Below are 13,521 nucleotides of genomic sequence, written 5' to 3'. Positions count from 1 at the left end.
TTACACAGAATCTGGAAAAGTGTCTTTTATTCTTCAGTGCATGTTTCTGATTAGTGCTGGAAATGAACATGAATTTTTTTCCTTTTTTTTTTTTTATAAACATATTCCTTTTGAGGGTAATGTTGCAAGTGGATTTCAAGTTAATGGAAGTGAAGTCGTAATAGCGTGGTTCGTTGGACTCTGGCTTGAAGCAATAGAGATTCTTCTTCCTTTGCTGCTCTGCAAACAGATGTCTCTCCCTCCCAGCCCCCCGGAGCCCCTCTGTCCCCAGTGGTCTCCAGTGGCACCCACAGTTCCATGTGCAGGGCTCTACCTCTGAAGACGATGGCCTATGTCAGCCTTAAAACTTTGCAGCTCCATCTCCAGCAGCTGGTCTGGTACGTTGGAGAAGCCACTGGGGCGGTGGTTGTGCAGCATGGATCAAACTGTGTGTGGGCTCTCCTCCTCCTGCTAATGGCTCCAGGCTTCTTTGTGTGAAGCAGGGTGAAATAGAGCTGCCAGTGAAGGCCGTTCTCTTGCCCGCTGTCTGGATAGTACCCGTGAGGTAGATAAAAAGAGATAGATTTCACACCCTGTATGGTCCTGAGCAGATGGTCCTAAGAGTGTTGTGATGGATATGTGCATCCTAAAAGGGAGCAGAGACTGTCCCAGCAGTCTGCACTGGTACCTGTGCCAGCTCTGCAGCAGCTGCAGGGCAAACGGAGTGGGCTTCTCGCTGTCATCCTCCCCCACCAGCAGCAGGACGGCCTGGGAGGCAGCAAAGGGCAGGGTGGGTGACGAGGGGCAGGGCTGGGTGCCCCTGCCATGCACAGGCTGGTGCAGGTCCTGCCCTGGAGGGAGACAGCTCTGCATGTTGGTCTTTGCTTTAAAAGCTGCCGGTGCTGTGTAGGTGCTGTAGACACCTCTGAAGGGCTCTTCTGCGGAGGGGTCTCCCACCCATCCCAGTGCCAAACTGGTGAAGACCAGGGAAGGCTCCGTGACTTGGCCCAGACCTGTACGGCTCCGGAGAGAGCTCTGGGGAGCTGGCAGCGCGGAAATGTCCGTAGGAGGAAAGTGGTGTTGGATGGAGACATCTCCAGTGCTGTCTGGGCGCCCTGCCGCGTTTGTGCTGGGTGAAGGAGGAAGCTGAACTATCTGATCGCAGACCCACTAGTAAATACATGTAACAGAAGCAAGGGTCATGCTGGCTGCTCGGATGAGCTGGTGCCGCTTTGCTGACTCCAGCACAGTGTGGGATGTCTCCTGCTGGTTTTGGTCCATCCCTTTCCAACACGACCTTTGTTTGGTTTGGGTTCTTTTGTTTGTTTGTTTTTTGTTTTTACTGGACTGTGTAGAGAGAGCAAGTTCCTGGGTTACATCCTCCATTGTTTGTCTTCACCCTGTGGTTTCTATTGATAATGGAAATTGCTCGTTTGTTCTTTTGATTTTTTTATATTGTATGAGTGTAGTGGCATGGATCACTTACTGTGAGAAAATAAATCACAAGTGGCCTGTCTTGTTACTATCATATGCATCCATGAAAAGCTTGGGGTATATCATGCAAAAACTGATGAGTTTTGGGGAATGTACGTGTTGACTGTATCGCAGGTGAACGTCCCTGGCAGTTCCCTGGTTAGCTCTAGGTTCAGACTCCAAGTCAGCTAGAATCCAGCCTGCCTGGAGAAACTGCCCTTGCTACAGTGTGGCTTTTCTGTCTCCCTGCTGCCCTGCACCATGTCTACATCCTCTGCATCAGGGCAAGTATCTAGAAGATGCTCCCGTTTCAATACTGGAGTACTTTACATCCATGGTGTGTTATATCAGCAGCTGCAAGAAGCACGAAATAGTAGAACATTTGGCCCGGTGTTGTCTGGAGGGAGTGATTCAAACGTGAGCCTGGCTGGGATCTCACTTGCACCGACACAACCCAGTCAGAGCGATTCTTGGCTTCAGCAGTCGCAAAGGAGACGCTGGTGAAGCCCGGTGTCTTTCGGTGCTGCTGCCTTTCTGCTGTGCCATATGGTCCCAGCCTGTGGATCTGGAGGGAATTAGTCGCTGATTATAAAAAGTGAAAAAATATTGCTCAGCCAGTGAGCCAAGGTGAGGCTAAGCTCTGTGAATGTTTTAACTTTGTCCTGCTGCGGCACATCCGCTGGATTGAATGAGCTGTTCTTGGACTGACCGATTTTAACTGTTGGACTATTCCATTTTTTAAGTCATTCTGCTGGGGATGTGGGGAAGCATTCCTAATTTCAGCTAAATAAAGCATATTTCATTATGTTTCTTAGTCCAGTGCACTGCAATAAATTTATAGCATGGCTTGAGGGCATTTGAACTGTGTTGAGAGGGAAGACTCATAGACACTGTGTCTGGGGTGGAAACCTTTGATTTTCATTTCACAGCCCCACAACCCAAACCCAGGGCTCAGCCTGCTGCTTCTGCACTATAAATAGAGGTAACCCCAGAATGTGCCCAGTGTGCCGATGCTCTCTGGTCCTGCCACACTGCCGGCTTCCTGGCACTGTGCTCAGAGCAGCATATTTTTAGTTGTTGCTTGCCTTTTTTTTTTTTTTTTTTTTTTTTTTTTTTTTTTTTTTTTTTTTTTTTTTTTTGTGACAGATCTTCTTTTCTTGTCTTGCCAGGCTGCCAGCTTTCCCTGCTGTTTATCTGCTTTCCAGGACTGTGCCTGGATTCCCCCTTGGTGGAGGGGCAGTGGAACATCACGGGTAGCGGGCTTGGCTTGGGCTCCGTAGTGCTCCCTCCTCTTTTCAGATTTGCTATTAAGGTGTTGGACAGCCTGTATGAATTTCTTGTTCCTCATTATTTTCCCTTTTGCTGAAAAGGGATTAACAGCATCATTATGTATTATTAACGTTGTTAACAGGCCAACAGCTGTCAGAAAAACTTCCTTCTAATGCCACGTCCATTACAGAGCAAATCAATTCTAATGCCACGTCCAATACAGAGCAAATCAATTCAGCTTGTCCACCTTCGGGTTTATCAACTTAAAAAGGGTGTGAAAAGTAATTACAGATCCCCAGAGAACCCCAGTGAGACCGGGCACATAAGCTCTTCTCAGAAATGTTTGCATAAAAGGCACAGGCTCAGCCAAGGCATGGATGCTCCGATGGCTGTGCCGCACTGGATGCTCCAAGTCCTGTGTGTGTTTTTCCACTGGAGTCGTTGCTAAAGGGAATAAAGCCTGTTCCTATGTGCGATCCTGTCCAAGCTTGCGAGCTCCTTGTTCTGCTTCCGTCCTGCTTTGCCACAGACTGAATGAAGCCTTTGAACATAAAAGGATGTATTTAACTAGCTCAGCATGGCCGCATATCTGCATTCTTCAGCGTGCCACCCATAAGGGACGTTTTTCTCTGGTTTTTGAGCAATTGTGAAAGCTAGATTTTGATGCTGCACCTTGCCCACGTGCAGACAGAGCAGAGGTGTTTGTTCTCTGCAAGAAGTTGAGCCAGGACCTGAGTGCTCTTGCAGCTTGTCTGAAGAAGGGCTATTTAAAACCCTGTTGAGCAGAGGAAATATGCCTTTTCATTCTTGCTCGTGTCCAAAGAAGCAGTAGGCTTTTAGAGGGGAGAAAATCATTATGAAAAAAACATCAGGGACTGGACTGAATAGAAGAAAAAAAAAAAAAGTATGTTTAAAAATTGTAACGCTGGTTACAGCGCACAAGCTCCCAGCGACTTCAGCCCTTCTCTCACCGCCAGTAACGGAAACCGCACACCGAGCAGTGTGCGTAGCAGCAGCCTGCCCCGTTCCAGTGCAGATAAAGCTCTTGGTAGACAGACAGGGTGTTCGCATGTGTGGGCGGACAGTCCCGACTCTATTTTTTTGGCCCTTTGGCTGGCAGTGTGCTTTGGGGGGCAGAGCTGAGCAGGGGCACGGCTCCGGGTGCTGCTGGCCGGGGGCTCTCCCTGCGCCCCGCGGGCGGGCAGCCCCCTCTTGCCCAGGGTCTGGCCCTGCCGTTCAGCCACATAACGTTACTGGAGGCACAGAGGGTTTTTCTATTAGGAGAGGAAAGGGAGAGAGAAAATGCATACATATATACATAATATATATAAGCAGAGGGTTCTAAGCGTGAGACACTTTTTCCATGTTGAGTTGCCAGGCAGCTCTTTTCCCTTCCCTCCCTCCATTCCAGGGCTCACTGGTATGAAAGTTTTCCTGCCTTTTATATATTTTCCTTCTCTCTCTCTCTTTTTCTTTTTTAAATAATGATGCGCTCTTCCAGCTGACAAGGTTCAAAAGGTTGTGGCTATGTTACAAATCACAGTTTAGGGGTGTTCTGCAGCTTGAATTGGTGCTGTTTTAATCCCTTTTCTTATTGTCCAACAGATCTGGTAGGTGGTGAGAAGATAATTTGAATAATGTAATTGAACAACAGCATCACCCCAAAAGCCTGGGAGTTTCTTACCTGTTTGCAGGGTAGAAATCCTGATTCAAAATTGTGGTGTGCTCTGGTGGGGTTTGTATGGAGCCTCTATGCCTCCGTTCTGGAGCTCAACAGCTCCAGCATCCGAGATGATGGACACCATCCTGGAGCTGAGGTTCCTCCAGCAGGACCCACCAGAGCCTGAGGAGCTGTCAGACCTGGGAATCCCCATACTGGGACCTCACAGCATTTGGGGCAGTGTCAGCGTACAGCATCCCACATGAGGTGCTTCACTGCATTTAGGTTGTCCGCTTTTATTGTGCTAAGAGAAACTGAGGCACAGATCAGCCCGTGGTGTGTGGATAGGCTTTAGCCGAAGGCTAAAGGTGAATTCTTTTTTGCCAATTTTTTCAACATACCTGGGAAATGAATGTTGTGGCAATCACCGCTTCAGAAATAGGCAGCTGGGACAGCAGAGAAATTAAACAAGTTGCTGATGGATTGGGAATGTTGCCATAAGCAGCAGGTCCCGCTGGCTTGCCTGGAGTCTGGGAGGCAGGCGGGGGTCTGGGAGTTACCAGGCTTTCTGAAATGGATATAGGAACAGAGGAGACAGTTGTGTCTGGGCTTTGTCTTTCAAAGTAATGGATGATGTAGGGTAAGTTAAAATGTTCACATATGTTTCTCCAACACAGTGCATACGAATTAACCATGTGCTACCCCAATGAGTATGATTAATACTTTTTCATTAAAAAAGATGGAGTAGAATTAGCCCGACATCTGGATTGCTGTGTTCTGGTTTAGCATCTGCCTGGAATGTGCGACGCATCCTGTGTTTCAGCTGGTCTAACCCCATGACAGGGCTCTCATACACGATGCATTCCCAGGACGTTGGGTGCAATCTAGCCACAAAGTAGTCACCCTTCGCTTCCTTGTGATGCCGAATGCAGGAGCCACTGCTGCCCTTGCGCACCTCTGGGAAGTGGTCTCTTTGCTGAGCTCTCTGTTAGTGCAGGGCACATGCTGGTCCTTAAATTCCTGTGCTTGCATCTCTCAGCAAGGAAACCTGTCTCTGAAATTCCTGCATTTGTCTCCAGGACAAATTACCTTGGAGCAAGAGGTGAATATTTGTGCCCCGCTTCGTGATTTCAGAAGTTCTCGCTGGTGTTTCTGGAAACCCTAAATACATCCATGCATTTGATATGTTTGAATGATTATGTTTGCCTTCAGTGAAAGGTGGAGGTCTCTCCTCAGGTGTTTTTCTGTTTAAAATAACATATAATTATTTTTATCACAAAAAAAATGACTGTGCTTAGCAGACTCCCAACAGAAAATGTGCCCCGCCAGATGCAGAGTCATAGCGGGGAGATTGCTCCACGTACCGTATTCACACAAACTCCCTTGGCAATTCAAACCTTCTTCTTGCTTTAGGAATCAGCCGGACCTCCAGCGGGAGACTTCGGAGACTCAGCGACCAGACGAGTCCAAGTAAGTTGCATGAATTTCTCCCTTTGAAACATCCTCATTAAAAAAAAAAAAAAAAGGGAAAAAAATTACAAAATTGAGAGAATGCAAGAGGTGACTCTCAGAAATCACATCTCCTGCCTCCGGTCCACTGGCCATGGTTTGAAAGGCAAAGCTAGCTGCTAATAAATGCAGAGCTCACTATGCTCTACAGAGAGTAAAAAAAAAGAGTGCGGGGTGTGTGTGTGTATATACATATATAAAACCACTGTGAAAAAAGAGAGCAATATAAAATAAAAGATTAATTGCTTACTGAATAATGGATCCAGAGAGAATAATTAGAAAGCCCCATCTCAATTTGAGGGGTCTAACACAGGGCAACAGAAAGTAGGAATGGCCTGAGGTTGAAATACAGCTTTAGTAATTAGCAGCTCTTTTGTACTCTCCTTAGCTATTATTTTTTATTGGATGTTGAGATTTATGGATTATATGTGCTTGTGACTAAATTTACACTCCTAATTGCAGCTTAATGTTTCTGAAGCTGTTTCTGATTCAGACGGAAGCAGGTGGGAGGGTCTGCGGTTTTTTTTCTTTAAAAAGGTGTTTTCCAGCCTTGGGAAAGCAGTAGCAGAAGTCTCAGTGCTTGTGAGTACCTGAGCCTGTGTGCTTTGCTTGTGTGTACGTGACACGGGTTGGGACTGCCCAGGGACAGAGACACGTCACCTGCATTGGCATTATCCCCTGAGAGTAGAAAATTTCACTGTTCTTGACTAAAATAGTCAAAAGGAAGCTCATACAGCCCATTTCTGGGTTTGTTTTTTTTTTTCTTCTGATGGTCCCTCTTGCTGGCTGTGCTAGCCCCTCCAATGGTCCTGTGCTGCTCCATAGGTCAAACCCCTGTGGAAAGCGTCTGTCTCCAGCCTCGGGGTCCCTTGTACATCACACACGTTCATCTTTCTTAGCAGGTGCTTTACTGCAATTGAAATCTTCCTTCACATTTCCTTCTCTGGGACGTATGATCTCCCCTTGGCATTGCCACCTTCTTTGCTCCAGGATGCTAACAGTTGTCTCTGCTGCTTGCTGCAATCAGCCTGCACCCCCAGGAACCCCCCTCACCTCCTTGACATCCTGCTTCAGCCACGCTTGGTTCAGGGCTTTCATCCAGTCCTGTCCCCTTGGTCTTGCTGTCACTCACACTTGCTCCCTCGGGGCTTGATTTGCTATTTCAATTCATCTTCTCAGCCCCCATATCCTGTCTCAGTTCCCAGATGCACTTAGCAAAACAGCCGTTTTCAGCTTTTCCCTCTGTGTGGGTGGCAGGAGAAAGCCACCCTCGGGATGCCTTCCTGGAGCGGTGACTTCAGTGCCTTGCTGTATCAAGACATCAGCACATGTGGGATGGGAATTGGTCACAGACGTCCGGTTCAGTGTGCATGTAAATGCCCCGGGAGCTGTGCCGCTGCCCGCCTGTCCTCATCCAACGCTGGCGATGAGCACGGGGGCAGGTATCGACGGCACAGACCAGGGTGACAGGGAATATGGCATGTCACGATGCTGTCCCGCTGCGGGGACGCTTGCTGCTTTGCAGCTAGAGCTTTGCAGCCGTGCGCTGTGATGTATCGCTGGGAGGATGCAAATATGGCCAGTGTAGGCCACCGCTCTGCCAACTAATGTCAAACAGCAGGAAAAGTGCATTGAGCAATAATTTAGTGTGGGGTCACGGTGTTGGTCTGGGTGCTAAAGCTTTGCGGCAGCGATCGTTCGGGCCAGAACTGAGCTGCATTTTAGAGCTGATGCTTTAAAACTCGGCCACCAGCGCAGAAGCTGGTAGTTTTGAACTGGTCTCTGTTTGTCTTCTGCATGTGCAAAACCAGAGCTTCAGTCTCAGCCCTGGCACTGCGTGTTTTCATATGTCCATGTCCGAGGACAGAAGGGGGAATTGGTACAGCTCCAAAGGTAACTGGAGTGTAGAGAATCTAAATTGAAAGACACGGGGCATTTGTTTAAGCTTGTTTTCTTTAGACTCTGATTATATACTTTTCCACTTTTCTGGTGAGAGACCTTTTAAATTTTAATATTTTTTTTCAAGTTAAAATCAAATGAGCAGCTCAGTGCTCCGGTTTACATTGCAGTAAATATTTATGACTTCATATAACTGCAGCTCAATTTCCCCTTGTTTCAGGTCCAGATTTCCCCCTCTGCACATCTGGCCTTGCACCCAGAAGCTTTTATTCCTGTAAAAGATAAATTGGAGTTGGGATGACTGAGCTGTGGTTGCAAGTGAAACATTGCAGAAGGGGGTTGCTTTGGGCTCTTTGCCACCCTAAACAAAGAAGGGATGACATGCATTTCCATAGCCACCAGGTCTTGGGGTCTCCAGACACCATGGATTGCCTTGGGGCACGCAGTGACAGTAGGAACCTGGAGAGCTGAGGTTGACCTCTTTTGAAAGCCTTATTCTGTGACTCCTCTAAAGCTTTTCTTGTCCCTTTGAAAGTGGCTGTATGGCATTGGCATCCAGATTTGCTCAGTGGACAGCAATTCCAGGGCTTCGGAGCTGTGTTTTTTGTTTTGTACAAGCCTGCTGCATAGTCCTAGGTAAGCCAGTGAGGTGAGACTCATCTAGGCTGGTCAATGAAGAGAGCTGGAGGCTATCAGAAAGTGAGAGCACTTACTTTAGACTGGGGAGAATAAGTTTCTTGGGTAACCCAAATCCCCATAGGGTTATAGAGGACCAAGATTTTGTTATGGAGCCACGTTTAAGGATATGTGAATCCTATGCTTTGATTCAGTTTGGTTTTCTTTGGCTGCAAAAGTGGGGTTTATATCATAAATACATAAGGAAAGCTCTGGGAAGGGGGAGATACCAAGTTAAGAGAGTGTTCAAGTGTCTCACAGTTGTAACAGGGCTCTGGCTATATGAAGAGATGCCACAATTATTGGTACAGAAGCACCTTCTGATGTCCAGCACCTTGGAGGTGCTGAGCTAAACCTAACCAGGTCCTATTCAGTGGAAGATACATAGAGCAGGGCTCGCTGCTGGCTCCCTCTTTCTGCAGCGTCACTAGTCGTATCTCTCCTTGCCCCTGGCAGCTTGGCGATGGGCCAGCTGGGGGCTGTGGCTCACCACAGACAGGAGCACCGTCCTGGGGTGCAGCCTGATAGCGGGAGCTGGGACGATCTCAGCTCAAAGACTGGAAGGATGGGGATGATATCGGGCTTGGCACTGTCCCCATTCAATTAGGATATGGGACCATGTCCATAAGGTCAAGCTTTGTCAGTGGTTTGGAGGTTCTGTTCAACATGCAATTAGACACAGGCAGAGAAAGAGGAGAGGAGTGGGAAGAAGCCCTTTATAAAACGCTCCATCAGGGTTCAGAATTGTGGTCCCTAAAATGCCGCTGTTGCCTGATGTGGGTAACTTGGGGCAATATTTTTGCAGAGTTCATAGAATGGTTTGAGTTGGAAGGGACCCTAAAGATCACCTAGTTCCAGCCCCCCTGCCAGGGGCAGGGACACCTCCCACCAGCCCAGGTTGCCCCAAGCCCCATCCGGCCTGGCCTTGGACACTGCCAGGGATGGGGCATCCACATCTTCCCCAGGCAACCTGTGCCAGCGTCTCACTCCCCCTCAGAGTGAAGAATTTCTTCCTAATATCTAAACTAAGTTTGCCCTCTTTTAGTTTAAAACCATTCCCCCTTGTCCTATTGCTCAGGCCCTACTAAAAAGAGGCCTGTCCCCACCTTTCTGATAAGCCCCCTGTAGCTATTGAAAGGCTCTCCCCTGAGACTTCTCTTTTCCAGGCTGAACAACTCCAGCTCCCTCAACCTGTCCTCACAGCAGAGGGGCTCCAACCCTCCAATCATCTTCATAGCCTCCTCTGGACTCGCTCCAACAGGTCCATGTCTTTTTGATGTTGGAGGCACCAGAACTGAACACAGCGCTGCAAGGGGGGGTCTCCCAAGAGTGGAGTAGAGAGGGAGAACCATCTCCCTTGACCTCCTGGCACACTGCTTTTGATGCAGCCCAGGGTACGGTTGGCTTTCTGGGCTGCAAGTGCATATTGCAGGGCTGTGTTGAGCTTCTCGTCAACCAACACCCCCAAGTCATCCTCCTTGGGGCTGCTCTTAATCCATTCTCCACCCAGCCTGTATTTGTGCTTGGGATTGCTGCGACCCAGGCGCAGGACCTTGCACTTGGCCTTGTTAAACTTCACGGAGTTCACACAGACCCACCTCTCAAGCCTGTGGAGGTCCCTCTGGACAGCATCCCTGCCCTCCAGTGTGTTGACTGCAGAGTTAAGAACAGCGTGTCAGGGAAGTTACTTGCACTTCATTTTTCCTACAACTATACCTGATGAATTTAAAAGCAAGAAATATTTGCTGACATTTGCCATCCGGAGCAGCAATGTGCTCCTCAGCTGGCCAGAAAACAGCCCCAGAGCAGTTGGAGTGGAAGAAATCGGCATCGTATTCCTCTTGGGCAGCCAGCTGTGCTCTGTACTTTGATTTGTTTCCAGCCTACAATTCAATTTTTGCTAAGAGGAAGGAACTTCCCTAGCGGGGGTAATGCAGGAGGGTCCAGAAAAAGTTAGAGTTTACCGATTTAGCTAAAACAGCATTTTTTTTTTTTCGGTGTAGGTGAATGCGGGGAGGAGGATGCTGCCCAGTTGCGTTGCAGCAGAACTGCTCCTGGACCAGTGCTACTTTGGGTCAGGTGCTTTGTTCCTGAGAGGTCCCAAGGGGTGGGAGGGGAGCAGGTGCCTCAGCTTTCCTGTTTCAGCCTTTGTCTGGCTGCGCGGCTGCCTGGGGCCGGAGCAGAGCAGGGGCTGGCTGCCAGGGCCAGCTGCACTCCAGGGCAGGCAGAGCTTTTCCATCCAAAAAAGACAGGGCGCTAGCGGCCCCACTTCTGCATCATCAGCAGTTGGCTGAGGATCAACCACAACTTGTCTTGGTGCTTTTTGGAAGCTTAGGGCATAATTTAGAGAGGCATGAAGCTTAAGGCCAGCTATCTGGGTTGCGTTAGAAAGGGGCAGTCACTGATGTCATGAAACCTTCATAGGGGCAGCTTGTCTTGTACTGCCTAAATGCCTCTCTTGGCTGTAAAGCGGTGGGACTCCCATGCCAGACAGGTTTGTTTTTTCCACCAGTTTGAGCCCCTTGCACACCCTTTAGGTTGATGGCTGTAGACAGAGAGGCCAGAAGGCACAGAAAGTGGGCAAGCGTGGGCTGGAGATGCAGGATTAGTGAGATGGTTCAAAGGTGCTGATCGTGACGTTGACCCTATGAGCTTCTGCTCAGGGCACAGGCTCCAGGACCCCGTTGACCACGATGGCACTGCACTGCCACGCTGCCCAGGGCGCCCAGGTCTCTGCAGGAGCTGGTAGCTGGGATGAGCAAAAGTGGAGAGAATACAGTTTTAGATGAAAATTTCAACAAGATGTGCACAGATAGTTCTTGTCCTATTTTTCTTTTTCCTGGTTACACCTTGCATTTTCCCTTTAATAGTTATTGATGTGGCCATTTAATAGTTGGGGGAAATAGGGCAGCAGAGAAGCTTAGAACCGCTCCTTTTGCATTGCCTGTGAATCTTGGGGTCCTTCCTCACAAGCACTGAAATGGAAAGATGTGTGGCTGGGTGGGTGGAAGAGCAGAACACACATAGCTGTGGGCACAGCTTAAGTTGGCATCGTCGTGTTAACAGGATTTCAGCAGGGTTCGCTAGTTTGGGATGCTCCAAATTCATGCAGTGAGGTAAAGGCACATGTGGCAATAGATCTTGCTGTTTCCACCTCTTGATTTAGTACTTTGCCCTGAGGACCATCTCCTCTCTTTGTGCCTGGAGTCTGTAAAAGAACAACTTTAGAAATTGGTTTATGTGAGATTGCAGGTTAACCAGAGCAGTGGAAATAAACAAAAGAAATGTCAAAAGCCAGAGGCTCCCTAGTCGAGCGTACATGATTACCGTTACATAACCTAATTCAGAGTTCTATAAAAACCATTAGGTTTTTTAGTTTCTTTCCCCAGGGAAATGCTGCCAGAACAGTCACACATCTGCAGCTCAAACGTGGGCACCCCCACTAACAGCACAGCCCTCTGCGTAATCGTGGTATCTGAGAAAACTGATTTGGGAACCCATCCTGTATACCTTGGTCCAGACCTTCAGATTATCCTAACCTTTACTGCATCCCTTTTTAGCTCCCTGTTGGTATACTGGGATCCGGGCAGCACTTCTGGTCCAGCTGGAAGCTGTAGGAATACACGCCTCTTTGCAGTGTGCTGGTTTTAGCACAGACGTGCCTTTCACCTTGGTGGAGCAGCAGAGGGGTTAACTAGAGACTTGTGGTTGCAGCCTCATGGCTTTGGATGTGTCCCTAGATGAGGTCATACAAACTTCTTTGGGAAGCCTCTATTCCCCTTTGTTTTAAGCACCGGGCTGGTCACCCCAGCTGCATGGCTCTCCGTGCCAAAGAGCGTCCCCACGCACATGCACCGCTCGCTCTCCTCGGGCTCCCTAGTGACAAGCCCTCATTTGACATGTGTCCTCTTGGTCTTTCTTGTCACGAGGGTGAAGTAGCAAAGGGTGAAGCTGGGTCATCAGCCAGCCCGGAGAGTCCTTTGTGCAGCAGTGCAGCTCTGCTGACTCCAGGCAACAAGAAGTTAAAGTGAGAGGGCTGCTCTCAGCGCAGGTTCTTGGTTTCCTGCAGGACACAGGAGGACGCGGGAGGACTGGGCTTGCGTAATGCAGCTGGTGGACTCTAGCTTCCTGGGAGAGTCCTGCGGGCTCCCATGTGCTTCCAGCAGAGATGTGCATTACTTACAGTGAATGAGGGAGCCCAGGCGCTTGTGCGCACAGCTAAGAAATTAAGGAGTAGTGACAGGTGCCGTGGGCCTGTTTGCTATTGAGGGGACGTGCTGAGCGCTGACTTGTTGTCCTGTTCCTTTACAATACCCGTGGTTCATCTCCAGTCGTACGTATAGTCTCCTTTAGTCCCAAAAGGCTGCTGGGCATCGCAGGTGAGCAGGTAGACCTCTTGATGCTTTTACAGTACCTGTTGCTACGGGCTTTGGTGTGAGGAAACCAGAGACAGCAAAATATAAATCAGTAGTTCATTAATGAGTGGGGATTTAATGCTCTCTGACGTTTGGGGACTTTAGCTGCCGGCTGTGCTTTAAGCTAATAATCTTCCTCACTGGGTGTGATATGGATTTGTTGATGAGAGCTGACGAGGTCCACAGGATTCCCCTGAGGAAAGGGAACATAGAAGTGCAGAGTGCAGCTCCTCCAGGACAGGAGCAGCAGTCCTTGAGCGAGGTTAGTTACTGCCTCAGGATCAGGCATCTCCAAAGTAAGCTCCTAACACCCTTTCAAGAGAACCTGGCATCAGCTGCAGCAGAGAGGAGCTGGGAGAGCAGGGAAGGGGAATAGCAGTGGAGTACGGTTTTATCTTGTTTGCCTTGTCCCGTTGTGAAGGATGGGGCTAAAAAATCCCCATTCCTCTGGAGCAAGACACAGTGCATTAAGAAGGAGAAATAAGTTCATTGTCACCCCTGCCAGCCCTGGCTCGTGTCCTGCAAGGGGCATGGCTGCGCTGGGACGTGGCTGACCCACAGTGCCCGTATGGGAGCTGGTGGAGCTGGCAGCGAGGAGCCCTCCTGGGGCTGGGGGGAGTGAAAGGACACACTTCCAGCCAA

At 49.0% G+C, this 13,521-nt stretch overlaps 1 protein-coding gene across 1 annotated transcript in view; it reads left to right on the top strand.

Moving 5' to 3' along the window:
* Positions 1 to 13,521, top strand: part of SEPTIN9 (septin 9) — a 144,106-nt gene that overhangs the window by 20,306 nt on the left and 110,279 nt on the right. Inside the window, exon 2 of the mRNA XM_040579618.1 lies at positions 5,795 to 5,851. Coding sequence (XP_040435552.1) covers positions 5,795 to 5,851 — 57 coding nt within the window. The remainder of the gene's footprint in view (positions 1 to 5,794; positions 5,852 to 13,521) is intronic.

Source organism: Falco naumanni, chromosome 1, assembly GCF_017639655.2.
Source record: "Falco naumanni isolate bFalNau1 chromosome 1, bFalNau1.pat, whole genome shotgun sequence".
NCBI classification, from domain to species: domain Eukaryota; kingdom Metazoa; phylum Chordata; class Aves; order Falconiformes; family Falconidae; genus Falco; species Falco naumanni.
This window is presented reverse-complemented; position numbering and strand designations above follow the sequence as displayed.